General features: G+C 48.8%; 1 protein-coding gene across 1 annotated transcript in view; it reads right to left on the minus strand.

The window, feature by feature from the left end:
* The window catches only part of ULK1 (unc-51 like autophagy activating kinase 1), a gene marked incomplete at its 5' end in the record, with an annotated part of 79,505 nt that overhangs the window by 14,323 nt on the left and 45,629 nt on the right, over nucleotides 1-19,553 (minus strand). Inside the window, 8 exon segments of the mRNA XM_084271864.1 lie at nucleotides 255-517; nucleotides 919-1,002; nucleotides 1,821-1,972; nucleotides 5,820-5,945; nucleotides 10,190-10,279; nucleotides 10,604-10,664; nucleotides 12,116-12,281; nucleotides 14,555-14,643. Of these exon segments, the coding sequence (XP_084127990.1) occupies nucleotides 255-517; nucleotides 919-1,002; nucleotides 1,821-1,972; nucleotides 5,820-5,945; nucleotides 10,190-10,279; nucleotides 10,604-10,664; nucleotides 12,116-12,281; nucleotides 14,555-14,643 (1,031 nt within the window).

The following is a 19,553-nucleotide window of genomic DNA, read 5'->3' on the forward strand; positions in this document are numbered from 1 at the left end:
CTGGGCAGTTCCTTCTCATTGCCTGTCTAAAGCCCTGGCCTCTGCTCAGATGGTGAGCACTGCTGCCAAGTGAGATCTGGCCACTAAGAACTGGGACACTGCCCCATTGCACACAGGTCGCTAAGCAGCCCTGGAAGAACAGGGAACAAGCGGTGGTAAATCCGGGTCAGTTACTGGATCGTGCAGCAGTTCAACCCCAAATAACCCAACAGATTGAGTGGTGAGAAATCCAAAAAGCAGGTTCCTTGACTTACCTTTGTAGGGGAGCCCATTATAGTTGGCAAAGGGCTTCTCTGCATGTACTCGGAGAGCTTCGGTGAGGATCGGAGCTGCCGGCAGTGCTGCAAGCCATGAATCTGCAGAGGCTGGCTGACTGGGGTATGACCAAAGTGAGCAACAAGAGGGTCAGAGTGCTGCTTGGTTATCTTCTGCCTGCAGGAATGCAGATCTGACAGGTTGGGAGCACTGTGGAGCCGAGAGCCCATCCCTCGGGGAGAGTGTTCAGGCACCGAGGAACCTGGAGAGCCCAAACCCAGAAACAAAACGCATCATTTTCTGGTTTTAACACAAAAAGGCAGCCCAAGCCCAGGATCCACTGCTAATATCCACAGAACAAAACCTTCAGGGCATGGCTAAAGATGGCACTCTGATCAGCACCACAATCTGCTCGGCCCGCTGGGGTTTTGCTCATTGACTTCAAAGTCACAAATTTGAGTTTCTGTGACACAGGGTCTGTCAGGACTGGAAGTGGCTGGCTGAGGGATGTGAATGGATCAACTCCCACCAGTGCAGAGAAATCTTGGAAGGCCAAGTACCAAGAGCAGCTGCTGAAGGACCATACCCAACCTGGCACACCCTGAGACTATGTTTCTGGCCTTATCCACAGGAAGAGTGAAGGGAAGTAAAGGACCAACGCACCAGCGACAGGAATCCGGCTTCTCACTTCTGCTCCCAGAGAAGAGGGGATAACAGTCTGGCTGGGCTGCTCTGGGATTGTTCCAACTTTGAGGGAAAACAATTAAAGAGTTTATTCAGTATTAAGCCTCCATAGGCAGTAACAACAGTGTGCATCATCTGGTTTATATAAAGATGTTAGTTATCTCTCCCATCTTCCTAGCCCTAGCTGTGCAGTGAAGAGATCAACAACTCCTGTAAAAGGATGAAGAAAGTGGTGTCTGGTATTGTTTCAGGCAGTTTTAGACAGAGTTTACAGTTCTATTAATTCAGAGGAATAGACTAAGAATATTCTGCAGCAGAGACCAATAAATACAGGACTGGAGACACTAGGGATAAAGAATAGCTAGTTACACCAGAGCCTCTTCTTTTATAGAAAACAGCAAATTGCATCAGTTCCAGACAGGGGGGTTTCTGATTCCTTTTCCACTTGAATTGCTTGTTAGCATCTGGATCAGGCTACAGATATTCAGAGAGCTGCTTTGCAGTTTGAACAGTGAAGTTCAAGCCCTCCCAAACCTGGTGAGAATTCTGCTCTGACAACAACTGGCTTCAATTTGTTCTCCCCCCAGCCTGAGGCAGCAGAAAGATACCTTGCACTTCCAGATGTCTTCTTCAGAAGGCAGCAACATGTTTGATACACACACCAGAACAAAGCTGGCCTCTCCTGGAGCTAATAGCTATTTTCCCTTGCATTTTACTGAGGCCAGGACACTTGTCAAATTATCTATTGAGAAGAGTCACTGGAGAACACAACAGTGTGAATTCCCTGTGACTTGGCAGCTACAGCTGGTCATAACCTCCCTCTTCTCAGGGAAGAGGCAGGTGGTTTGACTGGGGCAGCAACATGCCCACTGAGCTCTTACCTTGCGGTGATGGCATGAACGGCTTGGCACCGCCGAAGGAGAGCTTCCTAGAGCTGGGCACACATCCATGCTCTCCAGGGTAAGGAGGGGAAGCACCAGTTTTAGGGAACCCAAGAGGACTTGTACTGCTGGACCTTCGGACCGCACCAGACCTTATGGGAAACAACAGCAGCACACAGGTTACTCCAGGTGCCAGTGAAGAGGAGGAAGAACAGGGTCACCAGACACTCACACTCCCCACCCCACAGAAGCAGAGCTTCATGGCTGCTTATACTGGATCAAAATCCTACTGGACTGCACCAATACAGATTAAGATGATGATCCTTGTTCTCAAGAGTTTCAATCCAAACCAACATTTGCAAACCAAATGGAAAGAACCCACAGGATCAGCTTAGCTGTGGGCAGGGAAAGCCTGACATTTTTCAGATGTCATTTTTAGATGCTTTCAAGTATCTACACCAATCCCAAACAAGACAGAGTTTCCTATTTCCCACATCTAAAGGTGTTTACTTTAGGCAGTGTCTTCAGGATGCCCTGAAGGGGCTTCATTCAGTGTCCCTCCTGTGCTGAGCCACTTGCTCCTTTTTCAGGGCAACTGTCTAGGCAGAGACCTCCAGGAGTGCAGGTTGTGTGATGCAGAGGTAAGGCACTGCTGTGCAACATAGCTTTGACTCAAATCTGAAGCTACAGAGCAAAGCAGAGCAGCGTGTGGCTGTCAGGTGTGAAAACAGCTCAGTGCTACCCCAAGGAGCTTCTTTCTGGCCTGAGGTCAGAATTGCTGGGGCTCCAAACCCCTTTAGCTCCTTGGGAAACCTCACCTTAGGGAGGTAAAATTAATTCGTGCAGCCCACACCTGCAGGAACCTCGAGTTTAGCTGGAAACAGAAGAGGGAACTGGACTAGCAGGACAGTGAGAACAGCCACACTGCAGCCACACTGCAGAGGGCTGGGATTATTGTACGTTAATTAATGATTTCCCAACATTTTAATGTCTCAAGCACTTGTTCAGAACACACAACCTCAGCTCGATTTGCTGAGCTTCCACCGTTCCTCAGCAGGCTCCCTCACCCAGATTCCCACTGTGCTCTCCTCTGGGTGAGGAATCACATCTTGGCATCAAACCCTTCACTCTGCTTTCAATTTGGAAACATTTTTGACCTTGTAAAAAGAACTTTAGCCCCAGCCAGTAAGGTGGTTTTCCAGACAGGAATCAATGAACATGCTGAAAACCCCCCTCTGTCCTCAGTGCTGTCACTAAGATTCTCTGCCCCCTCTCCCAGTGATGCTGGTTATGCTGTCTGTACCTATTTGAATGGAGGGAACAAAGGTGTACTGGTTTCAGTGGTGCAAGCAGGGCTGTATTACCCAGGAACAGCACAGACATCCCTATGGAGTGTCAGTACCTCTACTCAACAGCACTACTAGGTGTATGTTTTACTACTGTGCTGTGTTTCAGAAAATAAATAAAGATATATAAAAATAAATTATATATATTTAAAAATAAATGTACATTTAAAATATCTATTGCAGTAGTTGAGATACAAGGATTTGATCCACCACACCTCCTCCCACCCACCTCCTTTTCAATACTTTACTACATCTCTCAGCCAAATGAATCCATGCTGGACTCACATGCTTGGGAAAAAGGGAATAAAAAGGAAATCCTTTAATGTTTTAGGCTAAAAATCACTTCTCTTCAGCTTGCTCCAGATTCAAAGGCCTAATGGTCATCAAGTGCCTGGCCCTGGAGCAAAACACAGAAGAACACGGACACCTGGCAAGGTGGAAAGACACCTAGATGTTCAGTGGCAGAAATTACTGCTCTCTCATGTTTTTATCTCTTCAGAATATGAGCCACCCAGAAGGCTGAGGATTATCTACCAGGACCTTGCAGAGAAACCCAGCAGCTGACTGGAGCTGCTGAAAGATGTGGAACGTCAACTGCCACCCCAGGAGACACAGGATAAGCAAGCAAGCAGACCAGCAGGGCAGGTGATGTGGCCAAAAGTATGTGCACATAATTACCACCTCAGCAGGCAGCAGAATCACCACAAACACACACCAGCCAGTCAGATGACAGCAGCTGGTTTTGCAGCAACAAGAGCCTGCGTCAGGGTTTGTGATCAAATGACTGGTCAAACATGAGGAGGCACCTGGCTGGTGGACTGTTTGATACACCTGATGGAAAAGTGGCACCATTAGTAAATTCTCAATGTGAAGTTTTCTCCTTCCAGCCCTGAGGGGTGGCTACTGAGTTTGCTGATTAGAGGAAGTGATGGAGAGAGATAACTATGGCTTCCTGGGGGAGAAAAACCCGTGACGCCAGAGATTCTGAGAAGATGCTAAAAGCAGAGAGTGAATCATCTGATGGAGTCCATTCCTGGAGTTCCTCTGCAGGGACAGATGCTAATCTCATCATTACACAGTGGTGACTAAAAGGAGCAAAACATGACAGTTTGATTCCTGCCTGGTCCCTGAGGGCTGTGAACCTGAACTCTGCAGCCTGTCAGCAGGTCTGGAGTAGGTGGATCCTCTGCTCCTTCTCCAGAGCTCTCACTTTATCCATCGTACAGAGAGCCAGGACTCTTGTGAGCTCCTACTCTAACTGTCCACAAGTTTTGCTGTAAAGAAATAAAGGGCATGTAGGAAACAGGAAGGAGCTTTCCACAAAACCTGCAGGCACTCTAAGAAGTGAACATGAAGTAGTACTCAAGTCACAGCACAATCTCTCTGCTGATCCCTGATTAACATCAACATATCCTTTTCTCTTCTTCAGGGTCCACTTGGAATAAGCCTTATCCTGAATTAGGCTGGCTGAAACCCAGACTTAGGCTGACATAGCTATCACCCTATTTACAAAATCTAAACTTTAACTAATCCACATACCAAAGCAACTCATCCAAAAAAAGACATGACACCCCAGAGACACTTCTGTTTGAATGCCCCTGCTGTACACACTCCTTAAAATCCTGTACAAGTCTCCTTCAGACAAGTTTATGACTTGGCTGCTGCTGTCAGCCCAGATTTTTCAAACCTGTAAGAGCCAGAAGTTATCCAGGAGAAGAGACAGAAGCCCTGTGTGTCTCAGAGGTACAAGGCACTACTGCTGAGCTCAGAAGGTCGGCTGTCCAGCTGAAGGCTGGCATCTGGGTTTTCCTGACTGTCTTCAGCAAACATGCTCTGCCTCACAGGCATAAATTGCTCATGATTTAATCAGTCCTGGCTGCATAACCACATTAATATGCAACGCGTGGAAGACACATCATCTGTGGTGTGACTAGCTACAGGAACCAATTAAGGTAAAGTCAGGTAAGTTTTGCAGCCCCATCCATTTTAGGTGTTTATCTCAACTTTTTCCTTTTATGAAGGCATCTGCCTGATGGATGGTTCTCTCTGCTTGGACACCCAAAGCATGGCTGGCATGGGAAAAGCTGTCAGAGCCTGAGGGGCTCAGCCTGCACTCCAAGCTGATGGCCATGCATGCAGACAAGATTTACAGCACATGGTGACAAATGAAGCTGAAGAAGGGAAGGGTTAGATTAGATATTGGGGAGAAGTTCTTTCCAGAGAGAGTGGTGAGGGGCTGGAAGGGGCTGCCCAGAGAGGGGGTGGGTGCCCCATCCCTGGGGGTGTTCAAGGCCAGGTTGGATGGGGCTCTGGGCAGCCTTGTGTAGCTCCAGGCCTGGAGGTTGGTGTCCCTGCCTGTGGCAGGGGGTTAGAGCTCTGTGCTCCTTGGGGTCCCTTCCAACCCAGACCAGCCTGTGATTCTATGACTCTAAGAAATAAACCTCAGCACAGCTACAAACCCACCCCAAAACTATGTTACCACATAACACACACCACACTGGCTCCCTAGAGCAAGGGGGAGAGCCCACCACACAGGGAAATTTCCAGAGGTCTAGAGAACAAACTGGTAAAGCAGTTTGTTTCACAAGCCCCAGGCTGCACCCTAAGAGCCCCTGCACTGATGCCAGCCCCTCCTGCCAGCCCCAGCACTTACCGTGGAGAGGAGTACTGGTTGGGGGACTGGAGGTTCTGCTCGATCCGCCGGTAGTTGTGAATTTGGGTTGGGACTGGGATGGGCACAGAGTGTCCGTACTTGCTGCTGGAGAACTGCCCTGGCCGGCTGTGGGAAGGAGACACACAGAGAAAGGCTCTGGTAAGGGGTGGCCCTTCACCCAGGTAATTGGAGGTTCTACCCTGTGCACGCAGGGAGCGTCCCCGTGGCTGCTCCTGGGGTGTGGGGTTTATACTGGGAGGGAGCCCAAAGCCCCATCAAAGGGAAGTGGAGAAGAGAAGGCTGCAGGGGAACCTCACTGCAGCCTTCCTGTCCCTGAGGGGAGCAGAGGAACAGGAGGGGAATCAGCTTGTTAAAGAGCAGAGACTGGCAGGACAAGGGGGATGGAGTGAAGCTGGAGGAGGGAAGGGTGAGAGGAGATATTAGGGGGAAGTTCTTTGCAGAGAGAGTGGTGAGGGGTTGGAACAGGCTGCCCAGAGAGGGGGTGGGTGCCCCATCCCTGGGGGTGTTCAAGGCCAGGTTGGATGGGGCCCTGGGCAACCTTGTGTAGCTCCAGGCCTGGAGGTTGGTGTCCCTGCCTGTGGCAGGGGGTTGGAGTTCTGTGATCCTTGGGGTCCCTTCCAGCCCAGCCCAGCCTGGGATTCTGTGAAGTGGCACCACACATCCCCTGAGCACAGGCACCTTCCTTCCAGCACTGATTCCCTCCCACAGGCTGAGGTTCTCACATACACCCAAGCACACCACTCCCTCCAGGAAAATTGGAGCCTGGCTATTTCAGGCCACAACTGACCCAGTTTCCAGCAGCTCAGATCCACAGCCAGAGAGCACATCACTGAATAGGGGCTACACTTTTGTGGCTCACAAAGGACACCAGCAAAGGTTTTACTGCCAAGAGCTGCTTGGCAAGGCACTGCTGCAGCAATGGCATCTCCATGGAAGTCTCAGCACACCACAAGGAGAATACAAACTTGTGGTGTCTATCAGGGTAGTTGCAAGTTAACTACAGGGTGGGGAATGCAATTGGGCAGAGAATAAGTTTTAGGAGCTGGGATCTCTATCACACACAGAGAATGGGGCAGGCCCATCCTGCAAACTCCAGACTTCTTCCTAGTTCCACCCAAGGATCATCATCAGCTCCTGTCTGATCCCTACTCCCAGGTCACCCCCTGGGTGATAGTTTCCCCTGTTACTTTTAGCCTGTACACCAGGCTACACACAAACCAGACTGTACAAAAACCCAAGCAAACACCACATTTAACTGTGTGGCCATGTAAAATCTTTTCCCAAAGGCTCCAGAATTCTGGGATTAATTGCCATGGCAATGCTATTTACAACTGCCAACACCAATTGCAGGGATGTTGCACGACTAGAGAAAGATCTTATTGGTACTGAAGGATTCTGCTGCCTTCCTGGCTGTCAGACACAGCCCTGGGTCTGCCCCAAGAAGCAGGAAGCATCACTTCTTTGGGTCTAAAGCTCCAACTGGAAGTGTTTTACATTAAGAGGAAAGGAGATATTTCATTCAGCAAGAACATACATGTGTGCACAGGGGGAGAGAGAAGAGTTTGCAGCTTATTTGTCAGAGTTTCTTTTTGGGGGAAGGTCAGTAGTACTCTGTGGTTTACAGTGACAGTGTTGAACAAAGCTGATCTGCAGGAAGGTGTGTGCAGATCTCCACACTGTGCACATGGAGATGCTCCTCCAGCCAAATAACCAAAAGATCTTTCATCAAGGCTGGAAGATCAAAGTGGGATTCTGATTTTTCCTTTCTTTTCCTCTATGTTCCTCCTTACTTCTTCCCCCAAGAGAACAGACTTTTAATCTGATGCCTGTCTCTAAAACACAGTGTGGAAGCCTTGATTCTTCATTGGCATACCAGAAAATAAAGGCATTTGATGCTTCTGATTGTTCAGTGGAAGGGTGAGGCTTTGATGTCTCTGCCTTCCATCAGTGTAAGGCAGACATGAAAAGGACAGAGCTTTAACAAAGAAATCTGAGGGTTAATGTCCAACTTTAGGTATATCTTGATTTTCCACATAAATTTCAAACATTCTCTCTTGAAGCTGGCCAAAATCCTTTGCAGGAACATCAGCTCTGAGGTGAAATGATCCCCTTCTCCCCCTGTACAGGAGCCAAGTTTCTCCCCAAGGTGCAAGTTGAATCCAGATGAGGTGACATAATACTACACCTGCTAACTGGCCCCAAGCCTTAAAGACTGAGATTGACCATAAATTTGCAAAGACCAAGAGATAAAGTTGGGACAGGAAGCTGAATCATGTGGCAGTAATTAAAAGGGCTTTGAAAATGGTATGAAATCCATCGCTGTGGGACACATCCAAGGAAGTAGCTTTCATTTGACTTATTAAGCACCTTCAACAAGGAAGTGTGTTAAAAACCCCAAAAGCTCACCTGTCAGTGTATTTTAACTCTGCCTTTAGTCCCTACACTCTGATTTAGTTAAGAACAAGGAGAGCTGCTCTAGATAAGAGTACTGTGGCATTGTGAGGAAAGCCCACTGCTAGCCACTCCAAAACAGCCTTTGCTTGCTGTCCTAGTTGGAGTGCATCCAGCACTGCCTGCTAGCCTGGAGCCACAAACCAACAGGAGAACTGCTGCTTCTCAGTGAGCAGAGAGAAAACTGTGAGTCCTCTGCTCCACTGAATCCCAGTACTGAACCAGCGGCCCTCAGATCACCTACAGTGAAGGGCAGGGGAACCCATGGGTGGCACCAGTTCAAAGCAGATCAAACATCATGCTTTAGACTCCAGATCTGGAGTGACTGCTCCCATCTTTCATTACTTATGTGTTACTCCTCATCCTGGACAGGGTAGGAGTAACTTTCCAGTGTTTTTTCAAAGCAGATAGAAATTCAGGATGCAGTACTAGAGGGTTTTGCATCTGCTTCACAGAAGCTGCTGGGAATGAGGAGGAAAGACAGTGAGAACAGAAGTATGTTTAGATCCTACCCACTGGCAGTGACTTGCCACCTTGTGATCCAGTAGAATAGGATGAGGCTCTTTGCTGAAGACAACAGTGAATGTGAAAACCAGAGAGCATTTGTAGCCAACTTCCAGAAGTTTCCCTCTCACTATTGTCCAGAAACAAGGCCAAATCCTTTAATACTGATCCTCAGAAAGCAAAGGAATCAGTTAAGGAATAAGCTGTTAAAAAGCTTAGCAGTTGATGGCATAAGAAGCCTCTTGCAATTAAACTCCACACTGTGGGACGTGCCTGCCAATTAATCTGATCACGTCAGCAAGGCTTTGAGCTATATCCTTCTCCTTTAAATATGTATGCTTTGGGGCTATGTTCTGACATTTTCTGGGCTCTGTTCATGTGATGAGTGTGTTCAACACACAGCCTGGGACTGCACTGCCTTCTTAACAAAGATTTTAGGGTCATTCATCTCCCAGTGTGAGATTCCCTTCAATTCTCCTCCCCCAACAGGTGCCAGGTTGGTAGGAGATGAAAGTCATCCTGCTTCCCTGGTAGGCAAGAATGAGATGAGAAGCAACACCAGCAGCTCCCTGTAAGCTAAGCACAGACCCTAAGCTTGAGCTCTGGAATCAGTGGGATCACCTTCCACAGACCATCAACATCTTCTGGACGTGAATGTGTCTGGAGGTGCTGGTGGTGCTGCTGTGTGTGGGCAGCTGCCACCTACAACACTCCTAAAGGCTAAAGCTGAGCTTACAGCAAGTGGGTAGTTGGAACTGAACTAGGACTGTGCCTGCTTGCACTTGTTACTCCCACTCCTGCATCCCTGTTCCTAAACAAGGCCCATGCAGCAGTGTTACTCTATACACACAAGGAGACCTCTGGAGCTTCAGGCAAACTACACACAACTAAGATGACCCAGACCTGGCCTTCAACAGTGAGGGGGTAAAAGCAACACTCCTCCACATCTGCCCTCCTACCCCTTGCCTGACAAGTGAAGTCCATGGTAGTTTCAGCCATGGCTGAAGAGCTGTGCTCTAATTCCTGGCATTAATTTAGAAGGAAGGGTCTCTGGCTGGAACACTCCCTGCCTCTGCAGAGAGCAGCACGGACATGCCAGCAGAGTAAATTTACTTTCTTGCTTGAGAATAATCCCTGGCTCCCCAGGGAACAGAGTTAATTCCAGCTCTACAGCATTCTCTCCTAGCCCCTCCTCAGGGCCAGAAGAGGGAGAGACAGGCTCTAGTTGGGACTGATCAGTGCCTGAGGGTGGGGAGTTTCTCCTGGGTGTTTCTCTTTAATTAAAAGGGAGATGTGGATCTTGCCCAGGACACCAACATCTGCAAAATCCCCTCCTGGAAGTCAATGAGTGTTTAATTAATTGATATTGCATAGTCACCACTGAACAGTCTTACCTTGATGGGCTAGGAGAGCTGCTGTATGGGGGTGAAGGAGATGGTGTTCTTCCCTGGCTTTCCAAGCCTGCTGAAGTCACCAGAGAACTCCTGAAGAAGGATAGAAAGAAGCCAGCTGTTAGAGCCTGGGAACCAACCCTGCTCCTCCCCAAAGCACAGCAATAGAGCTGTGTCTGCCCAGCACCCTCCACTGAGTCTAGTCCTAGGAACACTGGGGACTGCCACGCTGCCCAAATACACACTGGTAGCCAGGTGCCACACGCTGATGGTCAGAGCCAGGCAGGTGGCATTCAGCCCTGAGACTGAAGTTAACTGAGCAGCCTCTTCCCTCCTCCCACCTACCAGAGCCCAGGAGTCCCTAATGCACAGTACACTCCAGCAGTGAAACCATTTCAGCTGCCTTGGTGCTCTTACCCGCTGTACATCAGACTGTCTTGGATCGGTTTCCCTCCGGCAGCCTCAGCAGTTAAATCACCTGAGGAACACACAAGTACAGAAACATATTAACCCAAGATCATTATCTTAAAAATCTTTATATATTCAGAGCAACTGAGATTTCTGGGTAGAATTTCCTGCTCCTCCAAGATGTGCTGAGTTGCTTCTCAAGTCAGCACGTTGCCAAATACCCGTGTGTGGAAGCTGATGTGGCTGCTGCTGATCCTCACAGCCTCAAGCACCCCTTACACCTGCCCAAGCAGGGTCCCTGGGACAGGGCACACAGGGCGCTGGCCAGATGGGGCTGGAATCTCTCCAGAGAAGGAGACTCCACACCCCCTGGGCAGCCTGTCCCAGGGCTCCCTCACCCTCACTGGGAAGTTCTTCCCCACATTTGGAGGAACTCCCTGTGCTCCAGCTTGAGCCCATCGCCCCTTGTCCTGTCCCCACAGACACTGAGCAGAGGCTGCCCATGTCCCCCTGTGTCCCACCCTTCAGCTATTGATACCCATTGATCAGATCCCCTCACAGTCTCTTCTCTCCAGGCTGAACAGCCCCAGCTCCCTCAGCCTTTCCTCCCAGGGGAGATGCTCCAGGCCCTTCAGCATCTCTGTCCCTCCTCTGGACTCTCTCCAGGAGATCCCTGTCATTTTTATCCCAGGGAGCCCAGAACTGGACACAACACTCCAGGTGGGGCCTGAGCAGGGCAGAGCAGAGGGTCCCACTGCTATTCCCAGGAAAGCACCACTGAGCTCTTCCATATCATAAGGATTCCATAGCATAGAACTTTCTCAGACTCCAGTTCTAACCCCAAAATTCCTGTTTTAATACAAGTAGGGCAACTGTAAAGAAGGACTCACAGAATTCATCACCAAGTCCCAACTCAGCAAAGCATCATACACCTGGGAAAGGCTGAACAACATCCTTCTGCTGGTTAAGCAGGGTAAGTGCATGGACACACTTAGGCACGTGGCTGAACTGGGGACCCTGGCCTCTATCTACATACATATTTTTAAGCAATTCTTATCAAAGTATAAATTCAGAGGCACTAAACTAAAATTCAAAATGTTTGAAGAAAAATTCAACATATTTTAGTTTTTCTTAGGGAGTTCTTTTCCATGTGTAAAATCCAGCTTGCCAGCTGAAACTCTGTCTTGGGCTGTGATGCTGAGTGAAACTGGAGACAGGATGATGTGGAACAGCTTCTGCGAGGGGAAGACATTTCTCTGTGAGCCTACTTATCTTCTTTCCCAGCTGGCTTTCCAGGTTCAATCTCTTCTTGAGATTCCTGACTAATCTTTACTCACAAATCCTATCTTTGAAGGCAATTACAAAGCATCCCATAAAACCAGCCAGTGGGACAGATGACTCTTCCAACTTGAGAACAAGAACGTTGCTGTTAATTGGTCAAAACAGGTTTAATTGTTCTTTTAACTTTCTAGTAACACCCAGGCCCTCCCCCACTCTGTGCTAAGCATGAAATGAGCTTACTTGAGAACTGTGCTGGGACCATCACAAAGTCATCAGTGTCACAGGAGGAGTTCTTGCTGCTGCTGCCCGCGGAGTCCTTGGAGCCGTGCAGGAAGCCCGGCGAGTCCTGGGTGGGAGATGCCAGCGCCTTCTCCTGCAGCTGCTGCTGCATCTCTCCCAGGGACTGCTGGTTCCAGGGGAAAACAAACACTGGCTTCAGCACAGCCACTTCATCATTCCCCTCCACCAGCCTTTAAACCGAGCTGTACAAGGCTACAAACAGTGTTCTGCTGATAAACCAGGGCTGAGAGTTTGCCAGCAGCAGCTGCTCAGCTTGCTGCAAGGGAACAGCCCTTTACATCCCTGTCAGAAAGCACATCTTCTGCTGCACAGAACATCCTACCAGCACTGACGGTCCCCAGACAAGAAGAATTCACTTGAGGTATTGCACCCTTCTGCTAAGGCTTTCTGGATCAACCAGGCATCTTGTACCAACTCAGTTAAGCATGGCTGGGAGACAGCAGAGCTTTCAGAGGAGCTCTGGCTGCTCTTCTGAGTTATGCTGCTTGTTTTGTTCTTAAACATTAAACATCTGGTCTCTGCTCCACTTCTGCAGTAAATGGCACTTGGGAACACACACATTAGTGTCCCTGTGCTTCAGGACAGCTGTGTGTTGCTGTAGTGCTGATAAGGAGTTAAAGAAAGGGCTAAAGGAGGCTAAGGATTCAACAGGTCAAGACCTCACAGCTACCAGAGGCAGGATATAGCCTAAAAAGCCCCATTTTTCTGCTTCCTTCAGCCAAATGATGAATAGCCCCACCATCCTCACGTTCTGCAGACAGCCAGAGGAGGCCAGATGGTTGAAGGAAGCTTTAAGAGAGCTGACCTGCCCACAGAGCAGATCACAGGCTCACCCCTAATGCATTTTTAGGCTGAGAAAGACTTCAATCAGCTTTCACTGGGGCTCTGTTAAGACCTTGCTCACCCTCCAAAGACTCTCCTGCTGTACCAGCGGGGGGGATTCTCTCACTGTGCATCCAGCACTTACAAGCTGAAGGAATTTTCCATCTGACAAAGTTGTGGCTCTTCCACCCTGCCCTGCAGACGTGGCACATGCCAAGCCAGCACACCTCCACCAGTAAAGCTTCCAAACACAGAGTGGGACCAGTGTGATGCACTTGAAAATGAGACCTCCCCAAGACTGGCAGCGAGTCTGCACCATCCCTGAGCTTCCCAAACAGGAAAGCTCAGGGGAAAGAGTTTACTTGTCACACTATCTGCCCCTTCCTGGAGTTTTAAGGTCAGGAGGGCCTCAGCCAACAACCTTTTTCCTGGGGCTGAGGGGCATGGTGAAGAAACTTTTGGAGATACAATTGCACATCATTCAGAGGAGAGGAGACCTCTCCTCTCTATTCAGCTCACATAGAATCCCAGACTGGTCTGGGTTGGAAGGGACCCCAAGGGTCACAGAGCTCCAACCCCCTGCCACAGGCAGGGCCACCAACCTCCAGGCCTGGAGCTACACAAGGTTGCCCAGGGCCCCATCCAAACAGGGATGGAGGTGTTGAAGCATGAGCACCAACATCAACTTCAGCTACTGCATCTCAGTCTCTCCTACATCAGGTCCTCACTGCAGATACAGTCTCTTCCACAAACATGGAAAGAAAGATTCAGCCCTGGCACTCCGTGAACGAGGTTTGAGAAGCCTGAGCCCAGGGAAAAACCCCAGCAACTCCTGGGAGGAAAAGATTCAGTGCTCCTCCCTTCCCCTACCCATCAAACCACCAGCATTCCCGAGTTCAAAGTCAAAAGGCAGCTTTCACCAAGAGCCTCCAAAAACAAGCTTTCAGTTGGGTGAGCTGGAGGAATGTCACTTCTCTGGTCAGTTAATACTCTGCCCTCCAGAAAAGTTCTCATTGTTTCAGGTAACCAGAGAGACAACCCGTCAGTTCAGCTCATCTCTCACAAGACCACTGCACTGTGACAGGTCTGGTCTGAGCAAACAGCTTTGCTGAATGTCCCTGTCATGCCTGGAGACACTGGTAAGAGCAGAGGAGGGTCACCTTACAAAGGAGGGTGGGTACCCTGTCAGGCTGCAGAGCCTTTGCTTGGAAACAGACGTGCAGCCAAGTAAGCAGCTCTGTACCCTGAGTTAGTGACCACTTTTTGGTTCCAAGGAGCTTTCTGTCTCTGCCAAGACAAGCCAGTATCACTGACACCAACCCCTTTCACAAAGGCTTTTCACCTAACAGGCAATGGCAAGCTGAAGTATTTCCTGTGGAGAGAAAACCTTCAGGACCCAAACTCTGAACAGACTGGGGAAGACACTGAACCAAACCTAGGCAGAACTAGAGCATTCAGTGACTTGCACCAGAAGACAGTAAAAACCAGAGACCTTGTTTCAAAGGAGCAAGCAGGGAGCCCACTGACACAGCAGAGCATCCTCTGGGCTGTACTTACGGGAGGTGATGCCAGGTGAGAAGTGGAAGAGCTGCTGGAGGAACTCCCGGAGCCTGAGCTGGGGTAGGAAGGCATTGGCACAGAAGCAGCTGCAAAACAGACAAAGCCAAAGCCAAAAAAGTTGTCAAACACACATCAGTGAGTAGTGGAAGGGCTTTTTCATCTTTCCCCATCAGGTTTGTCTCACCCATTTAAAAAAGAACACCAGATAAATCAGCAGTTCACCCAGTTACATGACTCCATCCATCCACCCCTCACCAAGCTATCTCACAGTCCTAGCTCCTGGGGTGAAAGGTCTCCCTTACCCTGCCCAGGGTCAGATGAACACTGAGCAGCTGACCCACAGGGGTAGTGAGATGGTTTGTGTCCTAAAGAGCCTCCAAAGCATCTTTACAAATGAAGAGAAATGGCAAGATGGACCGAGTTACTCATGGCAGGGGCAGAGGTCAGAAGCTAGACCATACCCTGCAGCTCCTTCTGCATCAGCCCCACTGGCAGACATACCTCCCATGCTGGGAGGTCTGTGCCACGCTCAACACGTGCCTGCTCAAACCTGCTTGATGCCCAAACAGTCACTTGGGCATCCCAGGCCACATGCTGTAATAACCCCCCTAGAATTAATCATTCCACAAGGAAACAGCTAGCAGTTTCCCATACCCCAACACATTCACCCTGGGTCACTTCTGCACGTTGAAGAGGTTGTGCTTATTTAATCCCTTCACACAGAAATCGTTCCTCAGCACTGACTATTCTTGCATCCCCTCCTGTGTTTCATTGTTCAGGATCAGAACTGTCCATTTTATTCACTCCATTGCTGGACTGGCTTTTGTAACCCTCACAGAGGCACACAGCTTGCTCTGAAAGGACTGGCTGGCACTGACCTTCAGGCAGAAAAGACTGTTAAGGCACCAGGGGAGAAAGGAAGGTTTAACTCCAGTGCCTTAAGCAAGTGAGGTTCAGTGAATAACTCAGAAGAACTCAGCTCAGCAGAGGAAGGAGACAACTCAAAGGTAACAACTGGCTCTTTAACAGGCTCTGAGGTGTTTTAGAGGTTCAAGCCCCCTGTTCCACCTGCACAGAAGTGAATAGTGCAAAGAAGGGTCCTGATCCCCACTTCAGAAGTCAGAATTTACTCTGCAAACACTTTAGTATTTTAACAACTTCAGCATTGCTGCTGATCTCTGTCCTAGGTGAGAAGAGGAACACTTTGCTCTGCCTCCCCTCCCTTGTGATGGCAGAGAATCAGTACCTTGTATCGGATTTCTATCTTTACAGCATCTGTGCTAATGACTCCACACTTAACACCAGGTTAATAACACCCAGAAGAAGAATGCTTCTGTTTCAAGTGAAGCTGTCTCTGCCATTCATCACAGCTAAAAAGCACTTATTCAACAGGCTTGAAAAAGAAAAGTACATCTCTCTGCAATTAGTTGAAACAGCATTCTAATGCTAAAGAATGGGAAAATATGCCTTTTAATACAAGTCCTTCCAGGCAGCCTTTCAAAGGAGGTTAGAGGATGACTAGACTGGTGTATCCTAGCACAAAGGGTGCAACCACCTCCATGGAGGCTGAATTTCCCAGTCTGATGGGGATGTAACAAGATACAAGAGGAAAAAGAAGCCAAAGCAGCACAGACTTAAACTCTATGTTTTAACAGGAGTAACTAAGCACTGAAACAGTTTAACCAAGGTCACCCTGCTCTCCACCCACCCTTTGCTCCCATTAGCCTCTTTAGAAAAACCTCTGGGATTTGTTAAGTTACACTGCAAATAGGTTGATGCTGTGGAGTCTCTGAGTTTGTGCAACAGGAGCCCATGAGGGGAAGGCACTGTGGCACACACAGATGCCCTCCTGCCCTGTGTCAGACCAGACAGCACCGCTTGCTCTGAGGGTTAGGTCTGTAATGACAATTAATGGGAGGTCCCCCTGCAGCCTCTGCAGGCTGTGCTGTTCAAACACAGCACCCTGGGTCTGGTGAAGGGACAGGGACCCTCTGAGGATGGGTGTTCTGGGAGGTCTGTCAGGGCTTGGCACACAGACCCACGCTGCCTGTTCTTCCAGCACAGTGGGATCCCACTCCCCACGCTCAGGGGACACACACAGAGGGCTGAGAGCCTGCCTGTAAAATGGAGAGAGCTCTGTCCTGCCTCCACCACCACCCTGCCTTGGAGCTCCACCATCTTCCCTGCAGAGCAATACCTACTGCCTTCCCCACAGATTCAGTACCAGAAATCTGAGAGGGCAAAGAAAGTGCCCCCTATTTTGTGCCACCAGCTGTCACAGAACCACTCACCCTTGTACAGAGACACCTTTGTGTTAAGGAAAGGTGTTCATAAGAAGAGGTGAGTGGTTTCTGAACTGTATCTCCACGTGCAAGGCTTGCATCACTCTCTACTCTTACAGGAATCAGTGTTTTTGACAGTCATTTCACTTCTCTCTCAAGGTCCCTCCACTCTGTTTTGGTTCTGGGGTTATTATTGATTTAAACCTGGTGGAATTGAGGCTTTTCTATTTTTGTCTGTTTGCTTTGGACAGCTTTCCATTCATCTAGGAAGGAAAACAAGCAGGCTGACTTTGCCACCATCATCTGAAACTCAAAACCCTGTCTGCATGAAGCACACCTTTAGATACAGCCTCCATTAATCCTGTGCTCACTCAAAACCCTGTAAAACCCCCAAATTCTCAGTGCAATGCTGAGCTCTAACTCCACAGGTCCTGACACTAAAACTAGACCTTCATACACATAGCAAGCAGCCCAAGGTTTGGCTCTGACAAATCCTCTCTGAGCACCACATCCCTGCTGTGCATTCTCCAGCATCAGCCCCAGAGGATGCCTGCTTCCATCTCCTTCACACACCCAGCCACTCCCAGCTGGAAATTAAAAAGGGGTGCAAGCACTTGGCTCATCATGTTTTCAGCTCAGGTCTGAAGGCAGGGAACCTTGGCATGAATTGCCAGGCCCTCACCCAAATCCAAAAATTGCTGGATTGTAATTGTAATGTAAATAAAGTCTGTTCTCCTAATTGTCCACTCCAACCTGTTCCAGCAAGAAAACAGTCACCCTGCACGTTGCACAACCAGTGCCAACTGGCTTCAAACTGGGAGAGCTGGGAGGCATAAAGGCAAGCCTTTGCTCCTGCTCTGAGGATCCTGCATCAGCAAAAACCACTACTAACAAATGACCCTACCAGGGGCTCAGCTGTCCTAAAAATACCCAAGCCTTGAGCTTTATCTCAAAGCTTCATTTGGAGCCCAAGTTCCACCCACACTGGGGAGATGCAGTTCTGTGATGATCTGGATTAAATTAAAACCAGTCATGAAGAAGTTACTTAATTACAGTCCCTGACAAGGCAATAGTTCCAGTGCAAAAACTGGGAGGGCCTGCCCAAAAAATACAAGCTGTGCTCAGAGTTAAACAGATTGCCCATTAAGAGCTTTTTATGGGGATTTTTTGCTACTTGTTACTTGAGTATTTTATGTACAATAAGATTACAATGATAGTAAAAGTCAAGTTAAGCCTGACATATTCCCCTACACTCCTGAACAATAACTGCTCATGTTTCATACTGTAACTCAGAGTAAAGGAGGTACCACCTTACCATTCATTAAAGCCAGGAGCAAAAAAGCCTCCAAAATATTCTGCCTGGGTACCAATTACACCATGTTTACTGAGAGAACTTACACAAGTGTCTAATTATACCTCCTGATGTATTATTACTGCAACACACTGCCCCATACCATATGCTGATCAGACCTGGCTACAGACAGACACCATTCTGACCAGACACAGGATTTTAAAGGCTTTATTAATAAATTTTTACAGATCTAAAGTACATGTTTAGTCACAAGTACAAAACCCACAATATAAAATATAAATAAATAAATAAACAAACAAAAAAGAAGAGTACATGGTTTAGTCAAAGCCCAAAGCCCTGAGTCTGCAGCAGGCTTTAGCCTGGAGAGTAAAGAGCTTTGGGGTTCACCCTGGATGTCAGCAGACCTAGGTCCCTGCTTCACTAAAGGAAGGAGATGAGTGGTATGAGAATCATTCCTCAGAACCTCAGGGGAGAGGATGAGTGTGGTATCAATGTGGTATTGGCAGAGTTTTCACAACAATGGCCATTTTGCTGAAGTGTCTTGAAAAACGTGTGTGTATTTAAATAAGGGGACACCCTCCCCTTGACAGCTTCCAGATTATCCACTTGGAGAAATGCCCCATCTGGACATTCCCTGGAGCTCCAGAGTTCTGTGACAGTGTAAGAGTTCCCATGCAGCTCCATGAGATGGTGCACTATCATGTGTCCACACAGAACGAACAGCTCAAGGCTTCTGCTTTATTTTCAGTCATGTTTTGACCAGCTCTGGTTCAGCCCTGACAGGATCCAGGGGTCTGGGGGATGTGCTGAGCTCTGCAGGCTGGTGGCATCTCTCCTCTGCCCCTACCATCCCAGGCAGCTCTGCCTGCAGCTTTAGAGAGGCCACCAGACTCAGCTCAGACTGCAAACCCTTCCCACACAGAAGGGAAGCAGCAGCCCCTGTTCAAACTGGTTTGAGACCTGAAGGGATGCAGGTACTTGCATTGCAGTGCACTGGAAGGTTCTCTTGGCACAGGCTGCTCAGTGGGTCCCTGGGCTTAGCTGGGGTCTTGATGTGTTCATCACACAGCAGCTGCTACTCCAGAACACAGACACTGGTATAGATCATTCAACAAACTCCAAGAGAAACTTGCACACTCCTGAGTGACCTTGTCCCAATTCCCAAACCAGTGGCAGCTCAGTTCTCAGCTCTCTGGCAGAACAAGGGCACACTGTTCCTTGCCCCAGTTCTCTGCTGCAGGCCTGAAGACTCTAATCCAGTTTGAGCATCATGGTTCAGATGCAGCCATCTCTCTTCTCCTCCCCAATGCTTCCCACCCTCATGATGCTGAGCCACACGTTGGGGTGAAGCAGCACAATCAACTGGTGGAGTTGTCTTCATGTTCCAGGCAGAGCCCCTGAG

Source organism: Gallinula chloropus, assembly GCF_964237585.1.
Source record: "Gallinula chloropus genome assembly, chromosome: 17".
Taxonomy (NCBI): Eukaryota; Metazoa; Chordata; class Aves; order Gruiformes; family Rallidae; genus Gallinula; species Gallinula chloropus.